The sequence below is a fragment of the Anoplolepis gracilipes genome, chromosome 17, assembly GCF_047496725.1.
Source record: "Anoplolepis gracilipes chromosome 17, ASM4749672v1, whole genome shotgun sequence".
NCBI lineage: Eukaryota > Metazoa > Arthropoda > Insecta > Hymenoptera > Formicidae > Anoplolepis > Anoplolepis gracilipes.
This window is the reverse complement of record NC_132986.1, coordinates 8,487,895-8,510,273: the sequence shown is the minus strand read 5'-3', so window position 1 is coordinate 8,510,273 and position 22,379 is coordinate 8,487,895. Positions and strand designations below refer to the sequence as shown.

At 39.4% G+C, this 22,379-nt stretch overlaps 1 protein-coding gene and 1 long non-coding RNA gene across 5 annotated transcripts in view; one reads left to right on the top strand and one right to left on the bottom strand.

Annotated features, from left to right (window-relative positions):
- LOC140675482 (uncharacterized) overlaps positions 1 to 22,379 on the top strand; it is an 81,891-nt gene that overhangs the window by 11,267 nt on the left and 48,245 nt on the right. The window lies entirely within an intron of this gene.
- The window catches only part of Knockout (Stork-head domain-containing protein knockout), a 73,271-nt gene that overhangs the window by 10,497 nt on the left and 40,395 nt on the right, over positions 1 to 22,379 (bottom strand). For 3 of the 4 annotated variants that reach the window (XM_072910051.1, XM_072910053.1, XM_072910052.1), the window contains exon 3: positions 16,261 to 16,456. In XM_072910051.1, coding sequence (XP_072766152.1) covers positions 16,261 to 16,456 — 196 coding nt within the window. Of the gene's footprint in view, positions 1 to 279; positions 470 to 16,260; positions 16,457 to 22,379 lie in introns of those variants that run through there. The other variant, XM_072910054.1, reaches the window with a different exon arrangement.

Genomic DNA, 22,379 nt, shown 5'->3' with positions numbered 1-22,379 from the left:
CCGTCCGTATATGCCTATGGGTAGAATTTAAAAGAACCGATCTCTCGCAATGACGACTGTTTCGTTCTCTGCGTCGCTCTGCATCGTCTCGCGGCTTTCTCTCGATCGAACATCTCAATACTTGCAACGTCATTTTCTTGTATAAAGCCACTTTTATACACGCAGTACGCAAAGTGCTCTAAATAAAATCAAATAACTAGATCATCTTCTTTATATATACTGTATTTAGCATCTCTCATTTTTATTATATATTTATATATTATATTACGCGCGAGATACCTAGAAGAACTCTGGCAATGGTGACTGGCAAAATCGACGATACCGATCCCGATCCCGATCCCGATCCAGAGAACAGTAGAGACGTATCTCGAAGCCGAGCACACCTGCCGACCTGCGGCGACCCTGCGAAAGGCTATTATTAGCAGCCTGCACCTTTCTATCATTCCACGAGACTTTATTATAATACTATTCCGCGCTGCCCACGTAGACAGCATTCGTTTGGCGTCTCGAAGTAAAAGGTAGTGTCGGGACTGGCATTCGGTCGATTCGCGCCCACGCGAAAATATATCGCGAAAATATCACCGCGGAGACAAGAGACGGAGGCTGCCGCTGGAGAGAACGACGACTTCTCGGCCGTTCCGTGAAACGGCCGCTCGCGCGGCGCGATCACTTCCGGTACTGTACACGCTGCAGAACACGGTGCATATACCCTTATCGCTGTGATCCATCGTGTTGGTCGGTCGGTCGGTCGGTCGGTTGGTTGGTTGGTTGGTTGGTTGGTTGGTTGGTTGGTCGGTTGGTCCCTCGACCTCCGCCGCCTTTATAGGCTGCGCTTATGGGAAATGGCAAAGACCACTCGCCACTCGAGGAATCACCTCGTAACAAGACGACCTTTCAGTCGCGTATATTCTCCTCTCCAGAGTCGGCGACTCCTCAGTCGTCTGATTATATGTAAATCCTTAAGACACCACTTTATACCGCCGGCTATATATCGATCACGCGATTTATTCTCTCCCATTTGTTTACCTTACAACGGCCTTGTTTTGTAGAATTACGTCAGCGTGTGCGAGAGCAAATACGGAAGTTATACATTAGATTAATCATACGTTAGATTGTTGATTATATAGCATAAAGTGTGCTGATAGCATAAGCGAAAGCTATGTTACTCGTTCATATACTGTATTTATCCAGAAGATTAAATAGACTCGGAAATTGTATTCTCTATATCGAACCATGTGTTTCCATATAAATAAAATTAAATTGATTCAAATTGACATCAGTTTAACTGATATAATTATCTTTCTTTCTAATCTTTATGTAAAAAGGAGTGAAAGATCAATTAACTTTAACCAACATGTTTATAAAAACAATCTTAAAAATCTCAATTCCATCAATATTGATTATCTTTAATCATAAATTAAATAATATTCTCTTTCTCTTTTTAGAACATAAAGTTAGCTATAATATAGATAGATAAGTAATTTAAATGAAATATGAATAGCATTTTAAATGATGTTAAGCAAATCAACATTATATGAGAAGTTACCAATAGTGAAACTCTCAGGTGCATAAAAAATAAAATGTATGAAAGAATGTAATTGTCGGACAAGGCGTGGTTGGTTGGTTGGTGGCACTTTTACACGCACAGATCTTTCGTTTATTTCTATCAAATTTATGCGTCCCCGTCAGTAGTCAATAATCCAGTCGATATTGTTAACTGACTGTTTTGTTATCCGTGCACGGAATGCGAATGCAGTTATACAAGAGACTCGAGTCAATTATTAAAACAAGTAGACAGACAAGCACGTGCTGCACGGGCTGCCGTTATTGCTCCATTGACAGAAATAAATTTTCCAGCTTGAAAAGTACGCGCCACGAATTCCCGTCCACACGATGGTATATAAGAGAAGCGAGTCGATATCAAAGAACACTCATTAAATTCAAAGAGAACTCGATGTAACGCGAATGTTTGCTCGCTGTGATCGTTCCCGAGTACACGTTACATCAGTCGCAGAATACGATCCGGAGCGTTGCACATACAGCGTATTGCGTGTCACGTTGTTCCGAAAATTAAGTTGTACAATTATTTGACGAGAGATACCGATCTCGGCGTTGTTATTTTCAGATGACACTTTGCAGCTGTGAGTTACAGGCGGGATAAATCTTTGAGCTACGACAAATCACGAATAATCGCTTTCAACGAGTTATCGAATCCGGGTCGCGATAATATGCTTGGCACTCGATTACGTACAGTGACGAACACTGTGCGTCCGTGAATGATTTTTGCCTAAGACTAACTCGATGATTGCTCAGATATCGCGCAAGATATCATCCGGTCTATGAACAAGAAGCACCGTTAAATAATTAACGTTATATATAATAGAATATTAACTAACGCATCTTTAAAAAATATTAAATTTAAATTAATAAATCTAACATTTTTTAAAGAGATGTGTTAATTAATATTCTAAATTTATAAATTATTAAATTTTTTAGAAAAATCTATTTTACATAAATGTATTTATTTTTAATTCAAATCAGATTTTTGTAAATTCAATTATAATACATATCTTCAATTTTTAGGCAAAATTGAACTGAATTGAGAGTCGTTATATCGTGCGAAAAATTCATCGCAAATATTTATACTCCAACGTAAGATATATACTATACGTTATTATTATATTTTATAAGTTTTTATACTAGAAAAAATTCTTATGTAAAATCACATAGATATATTTAACAATAAATGCAAGAGGTTTGACAGGATACCTGCTTTTCGCAGGACCCAGTTTTTCAATATGCATTTTACACCACGCGCACGCCTACAACCTGTGCACGTGGTGTCACGGGCTGCGAATTCTTACGATCCTACGCAGGTAGTGAGTGACGACATATCGCGCCGACAACGCAGTATACATGCACATTTAACTGCCGCCTTAAATAAAGCTCTCGAGAGCTCGGGAGCGTGTCCTTAATCATCCGGCGAAACGTCGTCGTAAAGTGTCGTCTCGGATTATTAACAAGAAATATTATTTTTATTATTTGAGATTCTCGAACACACTAATATACATCGAAACGTTCGCGTGTACCATTGCGCTATCATTCGTACGAGATACAGAGCTTTCGGACTTTCTCTAGCCTTTCGCGAATCCATCGAATATAAGCCGCTTACACCTCTGCAAGAAGACGTGTTAGAAGCGCATGCGAATCCACACACAGATGCTTCTGGATGTACGCAAATACGCGCCACGGACGCATACATTATCGGAGACAATACAGCGAAGTTATTACACAAAGCTATTAATCGTGTCGCAAGCATGCAAAAAAAAAAATCGCGATTCTATTGTGTCATTCCGCATATGATATAGATTGCGGTCAAACGTTTTCGCTTGTCAGGCCAAGGTGAGCCATTATGTCAGAAAATTCATTTTCATATCATTTTTATGCTGTGAGCAACCGAATAACTTGAGCTTTGTCTTTATTTTTATTCTTATTTTCGACTTTAATTTTCTTACATTTTATGAATTCTAAAGTATTTCGATAGGTTTGTTTTATATAAAAAATGGGCATTTTATATCTTATAAATAAGCAGAAAACAGTTTTCCACTTTGAGAAACTTTTGTTTAAAATAGGAGCTTTCGGCAACATTATTAATTAAATAAGATTGAAAATCGAGATCGAAAGTAGGAACAAAAATTCGATTCGAGATATGTTTCTGTGGACTCTAATGATTCTAACGCGTCGCACGGAACGTCGTCATGACACGCGGCCGCTTTCCATCCCGAGGGGCTTCCTTTTCGTATCCGCGATGCGCACTGTATATCTCTGTCGTGCCACATACTCGTATTACAGCTGTCTTGGCGTCTCAGAAGGAGACGGTATAACAATGCGGGACATTTTAATCCTTCGTCTTCGAGAGAACCGCAACCGAAAGAATAAGGAAGGAAATCATACGGAGAACGCGCGCTCGTGTTTATCCGGGATTTTTTTGCACGAATCTCCGTTACGGTGATATTAAATTTCGTTTGGATTGCCAACGGCGTAGAGAGACGATTAGATCGCGCTCGGATTAAAATCCGACCTCGCGGGTCGTGCGATTTTTCGTTCACCGGAAAGACGATATAAAGCCGAGGCCATGAGAATCGACTCGTAGCCTCGATTCCGCCGTTCGATTCCGCTGCTGCATCATGCGCAGCGCCGATACCATTCGTTCTCTTCGCGATAAGGGCGCCGCCGTCCGCTCGTTCGCGCGTCTGACATGAGCCATTTTGCAACTACGATTATTGCCCCGACGTGCCCGCCAATTTCATTGTAATTGGACAATATCTTATTATTCTGGATTTAATTAAATTTATTCTGAAACGTAATCTTTTATCACTATCTCTTGTCACTTTTTATATTTGTATTACTTACTGCAGTATATATTAGTATTTCTTTTTGCATTAGACGTAATATTTATAGCTTAATACAAATTATGCTCTACGATTTCATTTTTCTTCATACGCAATATTTAAAGCGACCTATTATTATTATTATTATTATATATACGAAATATACAGGTTTGAGTTTTTCGTTGCTTCATCGCCAATCACGACCGATAATGGCGTAATTGAGTTGAACCGAAAGGGATCGCCCTCGAGTATATTCGAGCAATAAATTTCACTTTGTGCTCGTTGCGGTGATCGATTTCAGGCGGCGTAATTTTAGTGATAATTAGGAAGATTTTCGACACGGTAAAATATTGCACCATGCTCGGGAATAAACTATGTTCAACCTGCCACTCCCAATGAGGAAATTTTATAGTCTTCTTGCCTATTGTTTCTCAAATAAATTGTGTAAGATGAAAGGTATCAATATAAATTATCAAGCATAGTTTAACATTATTCAGATTAAGTTATTAAATCCATGGTTCTTTATACATAATCGATATTAGTTGCATTAGTCGAAAGTAATCATTATCAAAAATTTGAGAAACAGCTATGTTTAAAAATGAAATGTTCATGAATAATTTTATAAATATACAGTTTTTAAAAATATTTAGTTTTGAATTAAAATTTTTGTTGATGTAAAAATGATCGAAAATGAATTTTTTTTTTTTACTTGACTTTCGCTTATACGAGTTTAAAGAATATTATACATTGTGAGCAAAATCGGTGATTATAAAGGATTCTACACACATTTGCCATAGCAATTTCTTAAGTTCTTAAGATAGGTCGTAAGGTGACACGGAAGCGATGCACGTATTTATCAGTAGAGGCGAATGTGATCGTTTAATGCTATCGAGGTCAACGGAGCATAGGTGAAATGTCACGACGGTTTGCCAATGATGAAATTCACTAACCAGAGATTAGATGACTATAAATAATATTTGCGATGATAAATGTGTCTAAAAAACACAGCGATTATTAACGGTTAGATGGCATTGCTAATCTGATATCGTTTAATTACGTCGTTAATTCATCCTTCAACTATTTTCTCACAGGCAGCTACTTTATATCCCTGATGGGTTAAAAGTAAATAAGAGAAATCGATGAGTCATACAATTGATACATTAAAGTGATAAAAAAAGATTCTTTCAGAAAGAATAAGGTTCGCAAAAAATGTTTCTTTGACGAAATGAATCACTGCGGCTTCGGCTAAAGATCACCGCCTATATCCTTTCAGAGTACAGATTATATGTTGGTGAATTTTTTTCTTCATTGTAAATTAAAACCGGCGTCTTCAATATCGTGCGAAAGAATGGGCGATGACCGGCGTGTCATCAATCATGCCGAAGATATATTTGCGGATTATTGTGTACACCCTTGACATTAACCTACATACAAGAATATAATGCGACTTACGTTTGCAGAGGCCAACATTTTATAAACGCACCACCACGCCTTTCGTCGTCTCTATGGACAGGCGGTACACGCCTTTATAATTATGTCGTTCGCGGTTGGTCGCACCTAAGAAATTATTGTCACACGTTGTATTGCTCGACCGAACAAAGCAAACCGCCAAATCGATGTCGATGAACTCGAAAGGTCTCTTGTAAATAGCAAATATATTTCTCAGACTGTCGTAATTAACTTTTCAATATGCTATTTAAATCTCTTTTCTCTCTGTGTTTGTCTCTGATAAAATCTCTTGAGATGTCAAATATCGATAGGCAAATCTGTCTCTACTTCTCAGCTACTGAGCTGCGCCCAAATTGATTTAGACGCGGGCAAGATCGCGAGTAAAGTGGAAATATCAAAGAAGACAATGCGAATTTTAAAACATATAATTGTCACGATGCGACTTCGTGTCGCTTTCAATCGAATTGCAGGACGTGTGAAATCACGTGATCCGAACGAATGCAGGCAGTCGTGAGTCGTGCTCACGTAGCAATATCTGCAAGTGATCTCGACAGCGATGTCGGGATCAACAATATCCATTTAATTCAGGTGTTTATCCGATGCATATATGAACTAAATATAAACCGCGTAATACGCATTCCATATTAATGTCAATATAATCCAATGCGGAATTTATTTTACTACCATCGTCGCGTCGCTCTAATGCGCACGATTCTAGATTTTTCTTTCCACCCATAATTCCATGCTCGTATATCCTACCCGTCTAATTTTTCATCATTTCCGTCGCATTAAATCGCGTAATAAATGGAAGCGAGCTGTTTAATCTGCGCATCTTTGCATCCTTGCGATGGCTATTTACTTCACCGTTCCGATACATTTATCATGTCATAATTATAAAATTGATATACATATAATAAATAAGATAGAAGTATAGTAAAGTAGAAAAGTAGGATATGAGAGATATTTAGAAATCATCTCTCTTTAGGAGAAAAGCCTACGCGAACATAAAAAAATTTCAAGAAAAATAAATCACTCGAATCTGCAAAGAATTTTACGACACGTTTTGTCTCGATATTTTACAATGTCTATATTTGTTTCACGTCGTCGTAATACCGTGTCGTCATAATGGATTAGTCGTAATGAACCTACGGCTGCATTTCACTCGAAGAAACCCGTTTTCCTTAACGGCTACTAACAATAGCAACGCGATCGTATACCCACGCGAAAAATTAACGCCAATGACCACGCGATATCCAACGCGTGTGTATACGCGTTGTGTCGTAAAAGATACCTTCGTGCCTATTTTCGGTGGATATCCGCGTGCTGCTGGAGGAAACCGGTTAAAAACCGTCCATGTGTGATAAATATTCACAACTTTCATAGCTATTTCAAGAAATATCAACGATCTCGGTCCGACCCCGTTGCCATTTGCATTTAAAAAGCATTATTAGAATATGTCCAACGACCGGAATGTTTTCTCTCTCTCTCTCTCTCTCTCTCTCTCTCTCTCTCTCTCTTCAATATACATCGCTTTAAAAAATATGAAAGTATTATATACTTTTATACTTTTGCTTCTTCGCAAATTCACCTCGGTTCGATTCTAATCAAATTTCTACGATGGAATTGCGCGATTGAGATGTAACGGAGAATGTAATCCTCCGGCGAATTTATGCCGTCGTTCCCTGCAAACGACACATAGTTCTAGTTCATATCCTTTATTATCGATCCACAATGTGTCGGGTTCGCGGCTGACATCTCGACGACGACGCGCGCCAATTTCCCTACCATTTTCTCAGAGCAAATCGTGCTAGACAGGCAGCACTTTGGTGCCACGATTCGCACGCGATACCTATACGTCTACCTCTCGTCGATCAGCATAAAGTATCAGAGAAAGGGGAATATTACATTTTCTCGCTTATATACACTCTGAGGGTTGCGGAAGAAAAAGAGAGCAAGATGAGAAAAAATATATTCATGCGAAAGAGAGAGAGAGAAAACTTTCCAGAACGGTCCAGTTCTCATGGATAGTTAAACATGGTATAAGACTCTGCGCTCGACTTTGCTTGATCTGCTGGGTTATTTCTTATTCATAAGCTTCCATCTGCTCTACAGGGTGTTTTAATCTTTTCCTGTGTAAACTACATCATTTATTTTCAGATGCAAGATGGAATTAATTTTTTCCTTCATATTTTCGTCAAACATTTTTGCATTCATATTTTAATTAAATTGTTTTACAATTTTATTGTTTCTCATTCATAAATTATAACGAGAAGATTTTTATACGAAAAAAAGTTGAAACGTTATAGCTTCTATTCGAGTTATCGTTCGGCGATACTAACCCGTGTTATCGCGACAAGACGGCAAGTCGCCATAAATTTCGCACGCTTGTACATACATATATAGAATCTACCGTCTCTTTTTCTCTCTCTCTCTCTCTCTCTACATTCAAAATCGATGTTCTTCAACCTGCCATGCCGCATACCGCAGTGTAGCACAAGCTTGTTCCGAATGTTTCGCAAGATATGCCGATCGCGTGGCTCGTGAATAAAGATAAAATCCTGGCAACAAATTTAAGACAGACCGGAATACTACCGCTGAGAAAGTATAATATGCAAAAGATTTATTTCCCCTTTACATAAAATGACTTAGAATTTGATGGACCATGCTTAGAAATTTCTCGGGGATGCTGCGACTCACCGAGCGCGTTTTCACCGAGACTTATCAGTATAAACTGTTTTAATTTCAGACGGTTCGCATGAAAATGAAACGTCTGATTTGATCTCCGATTACGTTTGCCTTCTCTGTCTACCATATTTAATGCGCATAAAGTGCAACAAATTACTAGATTGAATCAGTGTGTTATGAAAATAGCGCAAGAAACTTTTTTCACAAGGACGCGAAATGATATATCACCTGATAATGCGGTAAAGATAGGCGAGTGCCACGACAGTGGCATTGTTTTCGGGAATTTATTAACTGCAAGACGTCGCTTTCGAAAGCGCAGGTTTCACTCTAAGTCAATTAGCGGAATCGCGGCGCCCAGATCTTCGCACGCTCCTTCATCGTAGTCGTGTTTTGCAGAAATGCATCAACTATTCTCGTTGCACACAGAACAGTTAGTCGGAAATGAACGTGTACATGTCCCGTATATACGCCTTATGCGTGTATCGGGTTATATTGTTTTCTGCTTTTACCGTTTCTCTCTTTCTCTCTATTCACAACTTTCGCAGCCTAACCCGCGATCTAAATATATTTGTGCCGGATGAATTAAAATGTAATTAAGATCACACGAGAGGATGAGTTTAACGCGCGAATGAAATTAATTTTATTATTTGCAACCATCAGGCTTTCAATGTTCTCGTTAAAAATACGACACGATACACACGACGATAATTAATCGAAACATGCAGTATTCTCGATTACGGAAATGACGCTGGGTTAGGTGTAACACACATGCGCAAACATAAGCGAGATAGATTTTCTCTCGAGTAATACGAGGCGATATTATGATCTCCGTTGAAACATTGTCCACTTCTTCGGCGAGAAGTACCGAGTTACTCGTGCACGATTCGTCGAGAACACATCGAGCAAGCATTGGGTATCGGCTTTCCATCCCGACGAAAAGGTAAAATACATTAGTGGTAGGTAGATAGGTAGGTAGGTAGGTAGATAGGTAGATAGGTACACGGTGTATATCGCATCGTCCCGTCGCTGAATTTCTGCAAGTTTTGCACCAAGCAAAACCTCGATGCGCCTCGATAACGAGGGAAGCCTTTCCCTTTCGCGGCCAGAATGCCACGTTCCTTGCTCTCCTCAACACGAAGAGTGTAGGTCTCTTCGGCGATGTGTAATTTTCCACTCGTTTCCCGTGGTGCATCATTATGCGGCCGATTGGCCGGATTCCCTGGGACCCACTCTCGCGTCTTCATCTCGAGAGACGTATGTCCGCGAGGTTGGCTCTTTCAAAGTTTATGGGCGTCCTTTTCACATTTTGTTTCCGCGATTTATTATTCCCGCGTTATTGCTTAAACGTTTCTAACGTTTTGCGCGTCAAATCTTTTTGCAATCGTCATTTATGTCGCCGTTTCGTTCGAAACGGCTCCCGCAGAGCCGTTCATTATCGTGGTAAAAAGAGAAGAGTCGAATGACGCGCATATATCACGTTACCCTCTCGAATGTATGCCGCGATAGAAACAGAGAGAGAGAGAGAGAGAGAGAGAGAGAGAGAGAGAATCGCAGCAGCTGCGCATATGTCGTGTTAACCGCTTTGCACGCTTTGAGATTGAGAGAGGGTGGCTTTGCATTTATTATATGCACGTGGTTCAGGGTAAACAAAGAGAAGCGATTCTCTCTCGTTTATGAGATCGCGGTAATAAATGTTAAAATTTGATCCTCATCGCTGAGCGCATCGACACATGTGTCACGCAATAACGTGACATCGCATTCGATTTTCGAAATGCGATTAATATAATACGGACCACTACGTTAAATCGCCTCGTACAATTGTCAATCTACATTTATTTTAAAATATAAACGTTCGTTAAATCCTCTAAAAATTGGGGCGGAAATTTGTGATATAATTATTAATTTGCATTTATAAATTATTCCTTGCATCGATGAGTTTAATTCGCGATCTCACAGTCTGTTCTCGCTTCAGATAATAATTAAGAAAAACGTAGAGACAGCCTTTGTGTACGCACATCTCGTGCGTTGGCTTGCAGGTGCGTTTAAAAGCGAACGCCTTGACCTAGACAATCGCTTGGAGTGGCGTAAGATGATTATGAACAACGTCTTAGACGATACTACTACGCGCCTCTCTCTCTCTCTCTCTCTCTCCTTCTTTCGTGGGAGTATACACGGGGGAGGTCGCGAATTAATTTATTAGTCGATGCAATTATCCGTTACTCAATGCCGCAGCCTCCATACCGTTGTAACATACCTCTCGACATTTCGCGACGCTGTTACCTCTCGGTATTTCGCGACGCGTTGTTGATTTAAGTCGGCGAATTATCTCGTTGGAAGATGCTCTCTTGCGCTACCGGTCTTAAATTTCCCGTGTAATTACGATCGCATTAAACGCCAATCCGTTTCGCTCTCGTATACCTCGTATACTGATCGCACTCGGCAAGGTAAACGGCACCGTTTGACTGCATAACGAGTTAATAAGCTGCCGCTAAAACGAGGTAACTGTGTGTTTCATCATTCGAAATAACATACACTCGTAATAGCACGTGATGATTAATATTTTATGCTACTTGTCAATATTATAGATTTACGATCAACTGATGTAAATCAATAATCTGTCTGAAAGAATTATGCATAAATTAATTCACCGTTTAGGTCTCAATATATATATATCAATGTATCGAGATATATCTCCATACGTGTAATTAATTAGGAAATTATTTAAATATAATTAGAAGTGAGTCAGTAAATCTACATTTTCTGAGAAATGAAAAATATCCAACCACTAATAGTTAGTTTAAGATTCTGAATTTCCTTCGCGGAATCATGCAATAGAATCATGCGTTATTACTTATTTAATAAGAAAGTCGCGACGTGCGGTCTCTTGTAAATCACAAGTCGTTGACGAATTATGAATATGACTTATGAATATGAATAGCAATACGAGGGACGCGTTAAAAAAAGTACTAAACGAAGACGGAAAGAGTCAGAGTAACGTCTCGAGAACGACAGGAAGAAGCCAAGTAATAGCAAAGTATGTCGTGTCTCGACCCCACCATCATCGTGGTAATCGTCGATCTACGACGAGGCGGCCGCTAGGATCCAGCTGACACTCGGCAGGAAGTTGCCACTCGAAAATACCGTGGCATACATCGATGGGCCTACAAACGTTTACATTGCGGTGGTAGATAGATAACTCGTTACTCGACTCTGCCGTCTCACTCGTACACGTTTGCACACACGTGGAACGAATCAACGAATCGTGTAGTACCGTGGGAGCTTCTCGGCGTCCTGCTATTAGCTTCAAAGTTCCTAAGTCCCCCCCTTTAAATACGGGGGTTGAAGGAGCGCAATATGATCCCCTCTTCAGATCCTTATAATGTTAATTAACAACAGGTGCCGCTCACATCAATTAATCATACTTATAATGTTTTTTACCGTTTTTTTTTTTTTTTTCAAATTTTATCTAAGCAAAATTTACAAAAAGGGAATTCAAAATGATGCAATAATAAGCAATAATAAAATATGTTTTTTCTTGAAAACAAATTTTTCTTAATGTTACGACAGTATCATTTCGAAGATACTTGAAGAATGTCGTTTAATTATTTTGCTATTCTATGCTTAATTCGCAATATTCATTGATATTGATTATATGTGTAGGGGCAACAACCGTACTCGCGTACAAATCTTCTGCCGCTAATCGAACGGTGAAAAGAATTTTTTTACGAGAGAGAATAATCATACATCAAAGCTTATTCGATCGGGCAAATAGCAAAATCGTGACAGGGGAGGCGTGAGAGACTGACTGATTTTACCTGACTGACCGATTACAGAAACGTGTTTAGAACGCCCCCGTGGCCTTAAGATATCGACATCGTATTCTTATTTCGCGTTTAGCGCACTTGACGACTGTCAAATTCTCTCAATTTAACCGACACAAAGATGATTCGATTAAAGAGTATGCAAATACGTCATTGTTATTGTTTGCTGAGTAGTTAAGTTAAAGATGTTGCGACTCAAAATGAAATTGAAGGGGATTAATCGAAAGTATGTAATCGATAAATGATTGTCGGGCAAATGTCAATTGAATCCAGTCGAGAATCGCGTTGCAAACAAACGATCGTTGAAATCCTCTTATCAGATCCGTAATCTTAGTCAAGTATCTTTTTATACGTTTGATCAACATTTCTAAGTACCGAGAAAGTCAGAGATAATGATTTCCTTTTCGTAATGTGCATTTTATGAGAGAGGAAAAAGCTACGATAAATATATCTATGAGAAATGTTTAAAAAATGTTTTCCCTGCATCTGACACAATTTTGCAGGCAATTAATAAACATCTCATTTATATAAATAAATTTCTTCATGGATGTCTTATCTCGACAAGTCACGTTGCGACTTAATATAATGTTTTACACGGTTACCAGATAATTGAGATTTAAAATAGCGAACAAAGATCGTTTGAAGATACATTTCTCGCGTGCTGGCGCATTCGAGTAGGATGGCACAATCGCGATTCCCGACATGATAAAGCGCCGTTTCGGCTCGCCGTTCGCTCATCATCATAAAATGCGGTTGCATACTTCAGTCGAGGCCTGCGCAGCGCTAATAGAACACCGACAGAGTCTCGCGCGTCTTAACTACGTCTGCAGCTAGTCAATATACATAATGAATGAGGCAGGGCGCAAGTAAAAATGCTGAATTGCAATCATCCGGCTCGGCATGTAACGTGTGTACGAGTGCGCATTCCACGTTACCGCATACTCGACCGTGTATGTATGTGTGTACACCTATTTATAGGATAGACTCAAAGTATAGAAATAACTGGATGTCGATACTACGCTATTAATTTCCACGACCTCACGTCCGTTGCGGCACGTCCCACAGAATCATCGTCCTTACGTTCATTTGGGTTCCTTATCTCTTTGATGCATTGACTTGGCCCGCGTCAGCATTCGCGACTTGCATTTTAATCAAGTGTGCGCTATTCAACTCCTAAAACAGGTATAATGTGTACGATGTCCCGCTATTGGGTCTCGCGTTACCGTAAAATCCGCGAATTCTTGTTATTTCAATTACAAGAGTATATCTCATGAGTGAAAGATATTGATAATTTATACAAGTATTAATTAATAATTCTGCATGTGATAAATATATACATATATAATTAATTAATCACAAATAATTACTCATGTAATTATTCAATTATTACTCTCACAATTATACGAGAATGAAATATTTGTCGCACTGTCGACGAATAACAGGTAGGTGGTGTATATATGACCTGTTCCACGCGATTCCTTCGAGATAAATCACGAAATGGGAAATTATGCGTGGAAAACGCGCCGCTTATCGGGCCATGCGTGTCCAATGGGGTACCACGACTTAATCGATCGCCCTGGAATGCCGCTACTGTCGCACACCGAAGGAGGCCGATTTATTACTTCGCGAGAGTGCACCGTATGGATTTCAGTTCGGGTATATATGCAGAAGGCGAGAGGGAAGGTCTGGCATTCCAGACGCGCGCGTAGACGTCCCTTTCGCTGCGCCCATCGACGCCGCGGATGCAGGGACTCGATGGCATGCGACTCACGTACCGATCAAGTCGTTTCTATGTGGAGCGCATTGTGCCGGTTATTTTTTTTTTTTTTTTTTTTCTTTTCTTTTTTTCAACGTACGTATAATACTCGAATCCTGAACCGCGTTATAGAAAAAGCTTTCGCAATTCAAAACACGCGCGATCGTGTAATTTTCTCTCTCTCTCTCTCTCTCTCTCTCTCTATATATATATATATATATATATATATATAATATTTATAATAAAAATAAAATGACGTTAAAAGATTAGAAAAATTCTTAATTGAAGATTAAAATGCGAAATTTCATTTTATCTTTTAACCCAACTGTGTATACCTAACTCACTCCTTTTAATTTCATAAACCAACAGAATCTAACGAAACGCCGTGCAAATTAAAAGAATGACCGTTTGAGTACGTGATTTTCTTGCTAATGAGCTTAAATATGCATCTTGTACGCATCGAACGTCACGTTAAGAATGCGCATTCGTACGAAACGATACTGAACGTTAAGTGAAAAAATTACACGTAATCGCCATCATATTTACGAAGCCGCGTTTATCGTTATCGTAGCTCGGAAGAGGGATGGAACGTAGGGAATAAAGGGTAGTCGGATAAAAGCCGGTCCGACCGGAGGACTGGCTATTTTACCGCGAAGTAGACGGCAAACCAATTATGGCAGCGTGAAACCCGTGTTATTGTACACGCATATATAAAGACGCATAAAGACGCGCATATTACGATGCCCCGCCCAATCCGGTAAATAGCGGAATGTTAACCAAGTTTGTTTTACACGAAGACATTCATATGCAAATCGCAAAGTTCGTAGCCGGAAAAGTGCGCAAAAAATTTGTAACAAATGGCCGTTTAATAAAAACACTTTATAATCCTGCCATCTCTCGTGACATATCACAATTAATTGCATTTCAACGGTTCATCAGCAGCCATTGCGTCATTATTCAATTACGAAATATTGCAAATTTAATATATCTCCGATGCCGATCTAATCTCTCTGATTTGACAGAAAACTTTTTATCATCGGCGCGTGAATAATATTCATACAAAATCTGCACATTAACGTAATACGTTTAAGTACATTACTCAACTGTGCCCGATGCTAAATATGAAGCAGATGAAAATGATAAATTTTATGAAACAGCCCATGAAACGTGCTTCGATTCATGACGTAATTTTTCGATATTCACACCGGCAGCTTTCTCATGCGGATAAAGTCACGTAACATGTTCTTTATCGCGCGAATAAATTTCTTTCGTTTTTGCGAGAGCGTTTTCGCATCGCGCGAAACATAATAACAAGTCCAAGCTCCTACGCCGTTGCGCAGATACGCGCGTGCATTAGCATAAGCCCGGTATGCGAGATAGTGGAGCGTAGGCGTGCATAGATACGAGTGCGCGGGGCATAAAAGGGAGCAATAAGATTGGAAAGAAACGGCGAAGATGGAAAAAGAGGCCCGGCATCCGACACCCGACACCCGACCAAAGGGGCGTACGGGGTAAAAGCAGCGCGACGGGGAAATAAGGGTGCATACGGGTGCATGGGCTACCTGATAAGATATGTGAAGCTATTTCTGTAGAATGTACATCGACGACAGGCGAGGATTACGAGCGATAAGCGGATAAAGGAGAATAACGCGTAAAGATCTGACTTTCTACTATCTTCGCTCGTTCTGTTTGTAAAGCGTCGGTTTATATCAGTGTCAATACTAATCCTTAGACCATCTCTTTGAAATTTCATAATTCATGTATGCTTTTACTTATTTATTTTTGCTATTTAAGTACACGAGTTTATTTTTAGATATGCAGTCATGACATTTTGCCGAGTTTAATAAAGGCGAAGGATAGAAAGAGGTGCACGTAGTAGAGTTCCTATGTTATTTTTGCGCATAAAGTGTCGCATTAAGACATTGTAATTCAAATGCAGCAGGAACCGAGGTCACGCAATATTATCTCTTCTCTCATAAGAACTCGTTCTTGTAAAATATTGACGACGCTTTCACTTTCACTTTCACAGATTGCTTTATCTTTCATTAAACTTTTTAGTTATCTCAATTTGAATGAAACGGATTTAATCCTGGTGACATTTAGAGCAATTGAAATAAATCGTCGGACAATGTATGAAATCAAATTAAATAGTACGTACCGAGACAGGTGATAGAATGGTCCGCGGGTGGTCGTAGAACGTTTCGCGCCCATGCCGCTCTCAATACCTCGAGGGCGCAGGGCGGTCCGCTAACCATCAGTACACCTGGTGACACGTGGCCCTTGTACCTGAGCTGCCGGGTCGCATCCACCAGAGCCGCGTTCCACCAGCATTTGGAATTTGCTTCCAAGAAGCTCTGTAACACGTAAAAAAAAATATTTAACTTAATTAGAAAGATTTTTGTCGAAATTATGCCAAAAGAAAAGTTTATAATGAGAAATTATTTTCCTTTTAATTTCTTTTTTTTTATTTTTGAATTTTTATAAACCAATTATTGTGTTTTCAAAAGAATCTTTCTGCTTTTCGATATTATCTATTTTCCAATATTTCCGACTTCAAATCATAAGAATTATGACAGAAAAATATTCTTCACGTTTTATATCTATACGACTGTATAATAACTAATCATTCGCCCAATCTTCGTATTTTGCGTTACCAATAGAAAAAAGCCGCTACACGTCATACCACATAAAAGTCCACAAGTTATCCCCTAAAATATAGCGCGGTCGCTAAGTGTTTATCTCTCCGTAGAGCCGTATGGCGTTTCACCCTCGTCGTAATTCGGAGCGAAACGCAGTTCTAGCCCCTACAGATGCTTTCTAGAACCCCCGCATAGATTCGCGTCACCGAATAAGCCGTGATAGGGTCGAGAGCCCCGGACAATGCTCATAAACGTACCGTCCTATATAATGTTTCTCCGACCCTGTCTTCTCTTTTTTTCTTTGTCCCGGCTAAATCATGAAATTAGTGCGGAGTACTGGAATCGATCGACACGAACCAGGGCGTGATTTATAACAGCCCTTGTTCAGACGATCAGTATTTCTCACCATTGTGATAAGTGTGCGCTGCTTTCTTGTTATACAATAAATTAATTTTATTTTCAATATACTTAACAATATATCTTATTAATAAAAATCTGACTAAATCGTGCGTAAATTTGCTGGCTCGCCGAACAAATTATTCGGCCAACGTAGGTGAAACAATGTAGGATAATGCGGAGGCATGCACGGACGCGATGATTAAGATCTCACAGTGGCGTCGATTCGAGTCGCTTCCCGATGGCGTTCTCGTTTCGTACGAGAAGAAAGGGACGAAGAGAAACGAAATGGGACTGAAATATCGAGTTTAATTTAATCCTATGAAGAGAAAAAATACACAATGCGTGCCGCATGTGCATAAGGCAATTTTGTATCTAACGGTAGAATAAGAGCGTAGGATCTCCGGACTTTCACCAACTGGAAGTCGTCGTATAGCGGACCGTGGCCGACGACGCAGTTGCTGCCAAATGACGGAACCTCCGCCGCAAATTACACGTCCCCGATCGATCTGATCTGCCGCGAAAATGGCCAGGCCTCGTTTTGTGTCTGTGCAACGAAGCACAACGCAAACATCCACCCTTGCCAAGGCTACGCGCGTTCCGTATTTTCTCGTAAATATATATTTTCGTTATACGCGAACATCTCTTTCTCTCCATTCTCTATATATTATAGTTGACCTTCCATGAAATAGTTGCAAGCTTTCACGATCGCAATAACATTTCATCGATACGTGAATACATCGTTCGACATTATATAATAATTGCAGGGATTTTCAAATTTAGTCATAAAATATTGTCGTCCCAAGCCGATCCGTTTATCGAAACACACGTCGTAACGATGTCACTTTAATGACACGAGAAAGGCGCTTTGATGCGATTACAAATCGAATGCTTTTATTCCCGAGATATATACATTATAATCTCTCGCGCGAAGAACGACAGCTTGACTTTCGTAACCGTGTCGATTACGACACGACGCAGATTTTCGACGCTCCAACGTGCGCAGCGAGGAAGAAATTATAATAAAGGCAGCGCGCATCGCGGCCGATTTATTAAATCGTTGGCGAGAGATGCGATTTTCAAGCGGGTGAAACTTTTCGATTACGTCAAGCCCCGCGCTTCTTCTCGAGAGTTAGCAAGCGCGCGCATCAGCTTCCACGTGGGAGCTGTTTGGTGTCGAATCAGCCAAGCGGACACGATCGATTTCACGACGTCGCGAGACCTCCTACCGATCTCTTTCTCCTCGAGACACCTTCCACATCACAATCGAATTACTCTTTACGCTTTGTTTTTTTCCGCTCGAGTGAACACGATGAACGGAGAAAAGCACCACTTTAGCTATTTAAAAAAAAATTCTGTCCACTTATTTCGTAATCATCTAATCTCTATGAAAACATCCTGGTTCACTGATGCTCTAATTGTATCGAAAACTTTTTTTTAGATCTATCTATAATTTACTATTTATGCCATTTAAAATATCAAGATAAAACTTTTATTTTCTTTTTTATTTTATTTTATATACTTTTTTTTAATTATATTTTTTTCTTGCTAATACAAATCTGAAACGTCAACAAGAAAGTCGCGCGGATATGTAAAAATATCGCGTTGCGTCGCGGAATGTGCCGGGGTGGGCAACAGGATATGCTGATAAAGTAGCTGCTCTTATTGTCCATGGGAGGATCTAACCGTGAGAGTGCGACAGTTCTGAGTTAACTATAATTAGCACTGAAGCCAGCTACCATGTCTCCTGTATCCAGCCTAGCGGCACGACAGCTAACTGTGCGAAAAAGAGGGCTTTGATCGCTAAACGCAAATTGGCGTTACCGTATTGCCATAATGTTCGTCATGTCTCGCGCAATCACATTCTTTTTGTCTCCGCAAATCTAATGAAATCTCATTCAATCTAAACAGAAAATAATGAACATTGCGCAAGTGACTCTTATTTCTTTTGTAAGAGTTATATAAAATAGTTGTAAAAAAAATGTAAGGAGATTAGAAAGAAAGTTTAGAAAATTACCGCAAGTTTCTTCATAATTACAAACGTATTAAATAAATTTAAAACCATCTTTACCATTTTCTTGTATATTTAATCTCCATCTCTATATAATATTCTCCCTAAAACTACCCAAAAGATTATATAAGATTATAAGCTAGAGATATCGATTATTCAAAGCAAGCAGTATATATAAAATGACTCGAATATCGTCAAGGGTGAATATTTCAGAAACGCGATAAAAAAAAAAAGGGATTCGAAATCAGATTGTGATTTCTTCAACTATATATTGAGATAAAATTCGAGAAGAATAAAACATTATCGTTTTACGATAGCGATAATTCTTTTTTATTGCGCTATTTTACACTTTTCGTTATTTAAAATACGAATGCGAACACTCACACTGACGTTCGCGCTTTTCGAAGATGGGGATGGGAGAAGGAGGAAGGAAATAAATTACGGCAAGATGTAGAAGGTGTAGAACCGACCTCGATTGCTAATCGGCGACGCGCTGCTCGGCGCACGTAATGTACGTATTGCGATTTCCGAGCCGGCAATGAACTTGCGGCAATACGGTTTATAGAGTGTTGTACGGCCGTTGGCTGTCCGTTAATTATTATGCAATATACTCGCCGCGCGTATATACACTTATCCTTTTAAAGTCCTAACTTGAGACGCTGCGCGCACGAACGTGAGCGTTTAACGGAGTCGAACGAAATATAACAGAAAATTATTGCCAGCGTCATGACGCTCCGCGATATTATTGCACCGCATTGACCTCTCCTTTATCGATCTATCAAACTTTATTACACCAGCATCGAGAATATTTTACATAACTCGTTAGTATTTATCTACAATCAAAATATACATTTTATCCATGTAGTATTCTATTCATAATAAAGTACTTTTAGTTGATAAAATGAGAGATATTGGGCAATAGGAGCCAAGCTCAGTAATTATTGAGCAAAATCAAATGTATACATTTTGCTTTTAATTAAAATAATCGCAAGCGATCATGGAATTACTCGGTTGTGTGAATAAAATATAAGTAATTCCATGACCGCTTGCGATTATTTTCAATTATTATATTAAGTTATTTGCGCTGAAGAGGGCCAAAAAATTGGCCGAAACGTTCGTGTTTGTAAAAATCGATACATTGTCAATAACTTGAGTAATTTAGACTAAGTAAAGCAATGTATGCCAATATCTCTTATTTTATTAATAATACAGAGCCTCTCAATTTACAATTTACTTTTAATTACTTTGTAAGAAAAGAGAAATTAAGATAAATGCAATATTTCTTTTATAAGACACCTGTTTTCAAAGAAAATTTTCATACGAAACGTCTAGTCCTTGAAGATTACTTCGCTGTTACAAAATTGATCTATTTATCAGTCATTACTAGACGACAGGCATCAAGGCGTTTGCCCGCGTCGTCTCGAATTTTAATCAGCAACCCCCTATAGCCCCGTGTGGATACGCAGACTGTAAGCATAAATCACGATAATATAATTTATATGCTAATATATATCGCGAGTGCAGCGTGCGTTCTCGCACGAATAATACGTTGGACAGGAGACGCAGGGATCTCTCTTTCTAACTGGATGTAGTTACATATCCAGACATCGACACATAGGCGTCGACTCTCACACACTCTGACTCACGCGTCAATATAATGAGATATTTAGCAGAAGAAAAATATAAAATTGTTTTGGCTAACCGAGCTAAAAAAACAATCTCCTAATCTAAATATCTCATATCTCTCATTATAGGAAAGAAAAAATTATTAAAATTATTGAAATTATGAAAATTTAATAATATAAAATATAATAATAACAATATAATTTTTTTTTTTTTTCATTTTAATAAATTATTATATTATATCTCCGCGGGATTAATTTCCATTACATCGCGTCGAAGAAATTCCTCCGCTGATGCAAAACAAGAATTTGTAGGAAAATAAATTATTCAGAGCCTGCAACATTCGCGAAGATCTGATATTAGATATAAATAGCATCGTGATATTGTATATCCTTAACTGACGCCTGTGATATCGCCTGTGGTATCTACATATATCGTAAGGCGGAGGATAAACCCCCGACGTTCTATGTCATCGTTAATCTGAGATTCGCAGCAGACGAGAACGCGCGACAAGAAGGAAGGTGTCCTTCTTTCTCGTACATTTTTTTCGCATTAATTTCGCAATTAAATCGGCAAACAAATAGACAATCGCGCGCGAATCGCTTCGAGACGAATGGGCATCCCGTGGATAAACGAGTTCTCGCGCGGCAGATAAAAGTCGGACTGGCTGGCGATATACGCTGCGCATGCCGCTCATTTACGAAGGCGACGACCAATTCCATTTTCTACATGAGAGAGAAAGAGAGACGATCGGCGAAAACTTGGATGAACGGAAGCATTGAAGAAAAAGGGCGGGAGAAAAGTGGCAGAATCTTGGCCCAACATCGAGCTCGACTATCGTTCCAACGATACGCACTTGACTTTATTGTTCTCTTCGCAATGCCGTGCACTAGTTACGTTCTGGGTGCCGTTGCCTGGCCCCCGTTGAGCGACTATTATGCCTTCGACGATATTCGCGATTTGATCGTATAACCGAGTCAAGCCCCGCCCACATATGGATTTTCTCTTTAAATTTAAATCGATTTATCTGAAAGGAGCACGATTCACGATACTATCTGTAATCACTCAGATTTTTTAAATGCAACTATATTTCGTTTAAAGATTAAGACGAATTACCGTAATATATTCAAGAGTCATATAGCTTAATATAGCTTAAATATTTCCATTTTAACATGCACGAGAGTTATTACATTTTCACGAGATAATCGATAATATATTTTTCAATCAGTAATCAAATCGATCCGGGAATCATGTAAATGATGTAAAAGAGCGAATGTAACAAAACTAATGGGCACAGACGAGAGTAACTCGACGGCGTGGTTTTTGTGGCTCGGCGTGCTCGTGGCGGAAATCGCCACGCGGATGGAAAGTGTCCGGATCGTTGGCTGCGTCCACCATCCCCGAGGCAATGCGCGATCGGTGTATCGTAATAACAGTGATTTAAAAACGTCACAACGAGCGTGGCGACGACCGGCAATACACTGGCGCGAGAGGAAGCGTAAAGTGCCTTTTCTCGAATGCGGACCACGTGCACCGTCTGAAAGGCCTCGATAAATCTTGTAAACATAAACTTTGCAGATCGAAAAGCCGCATCGAACACAATGCCCT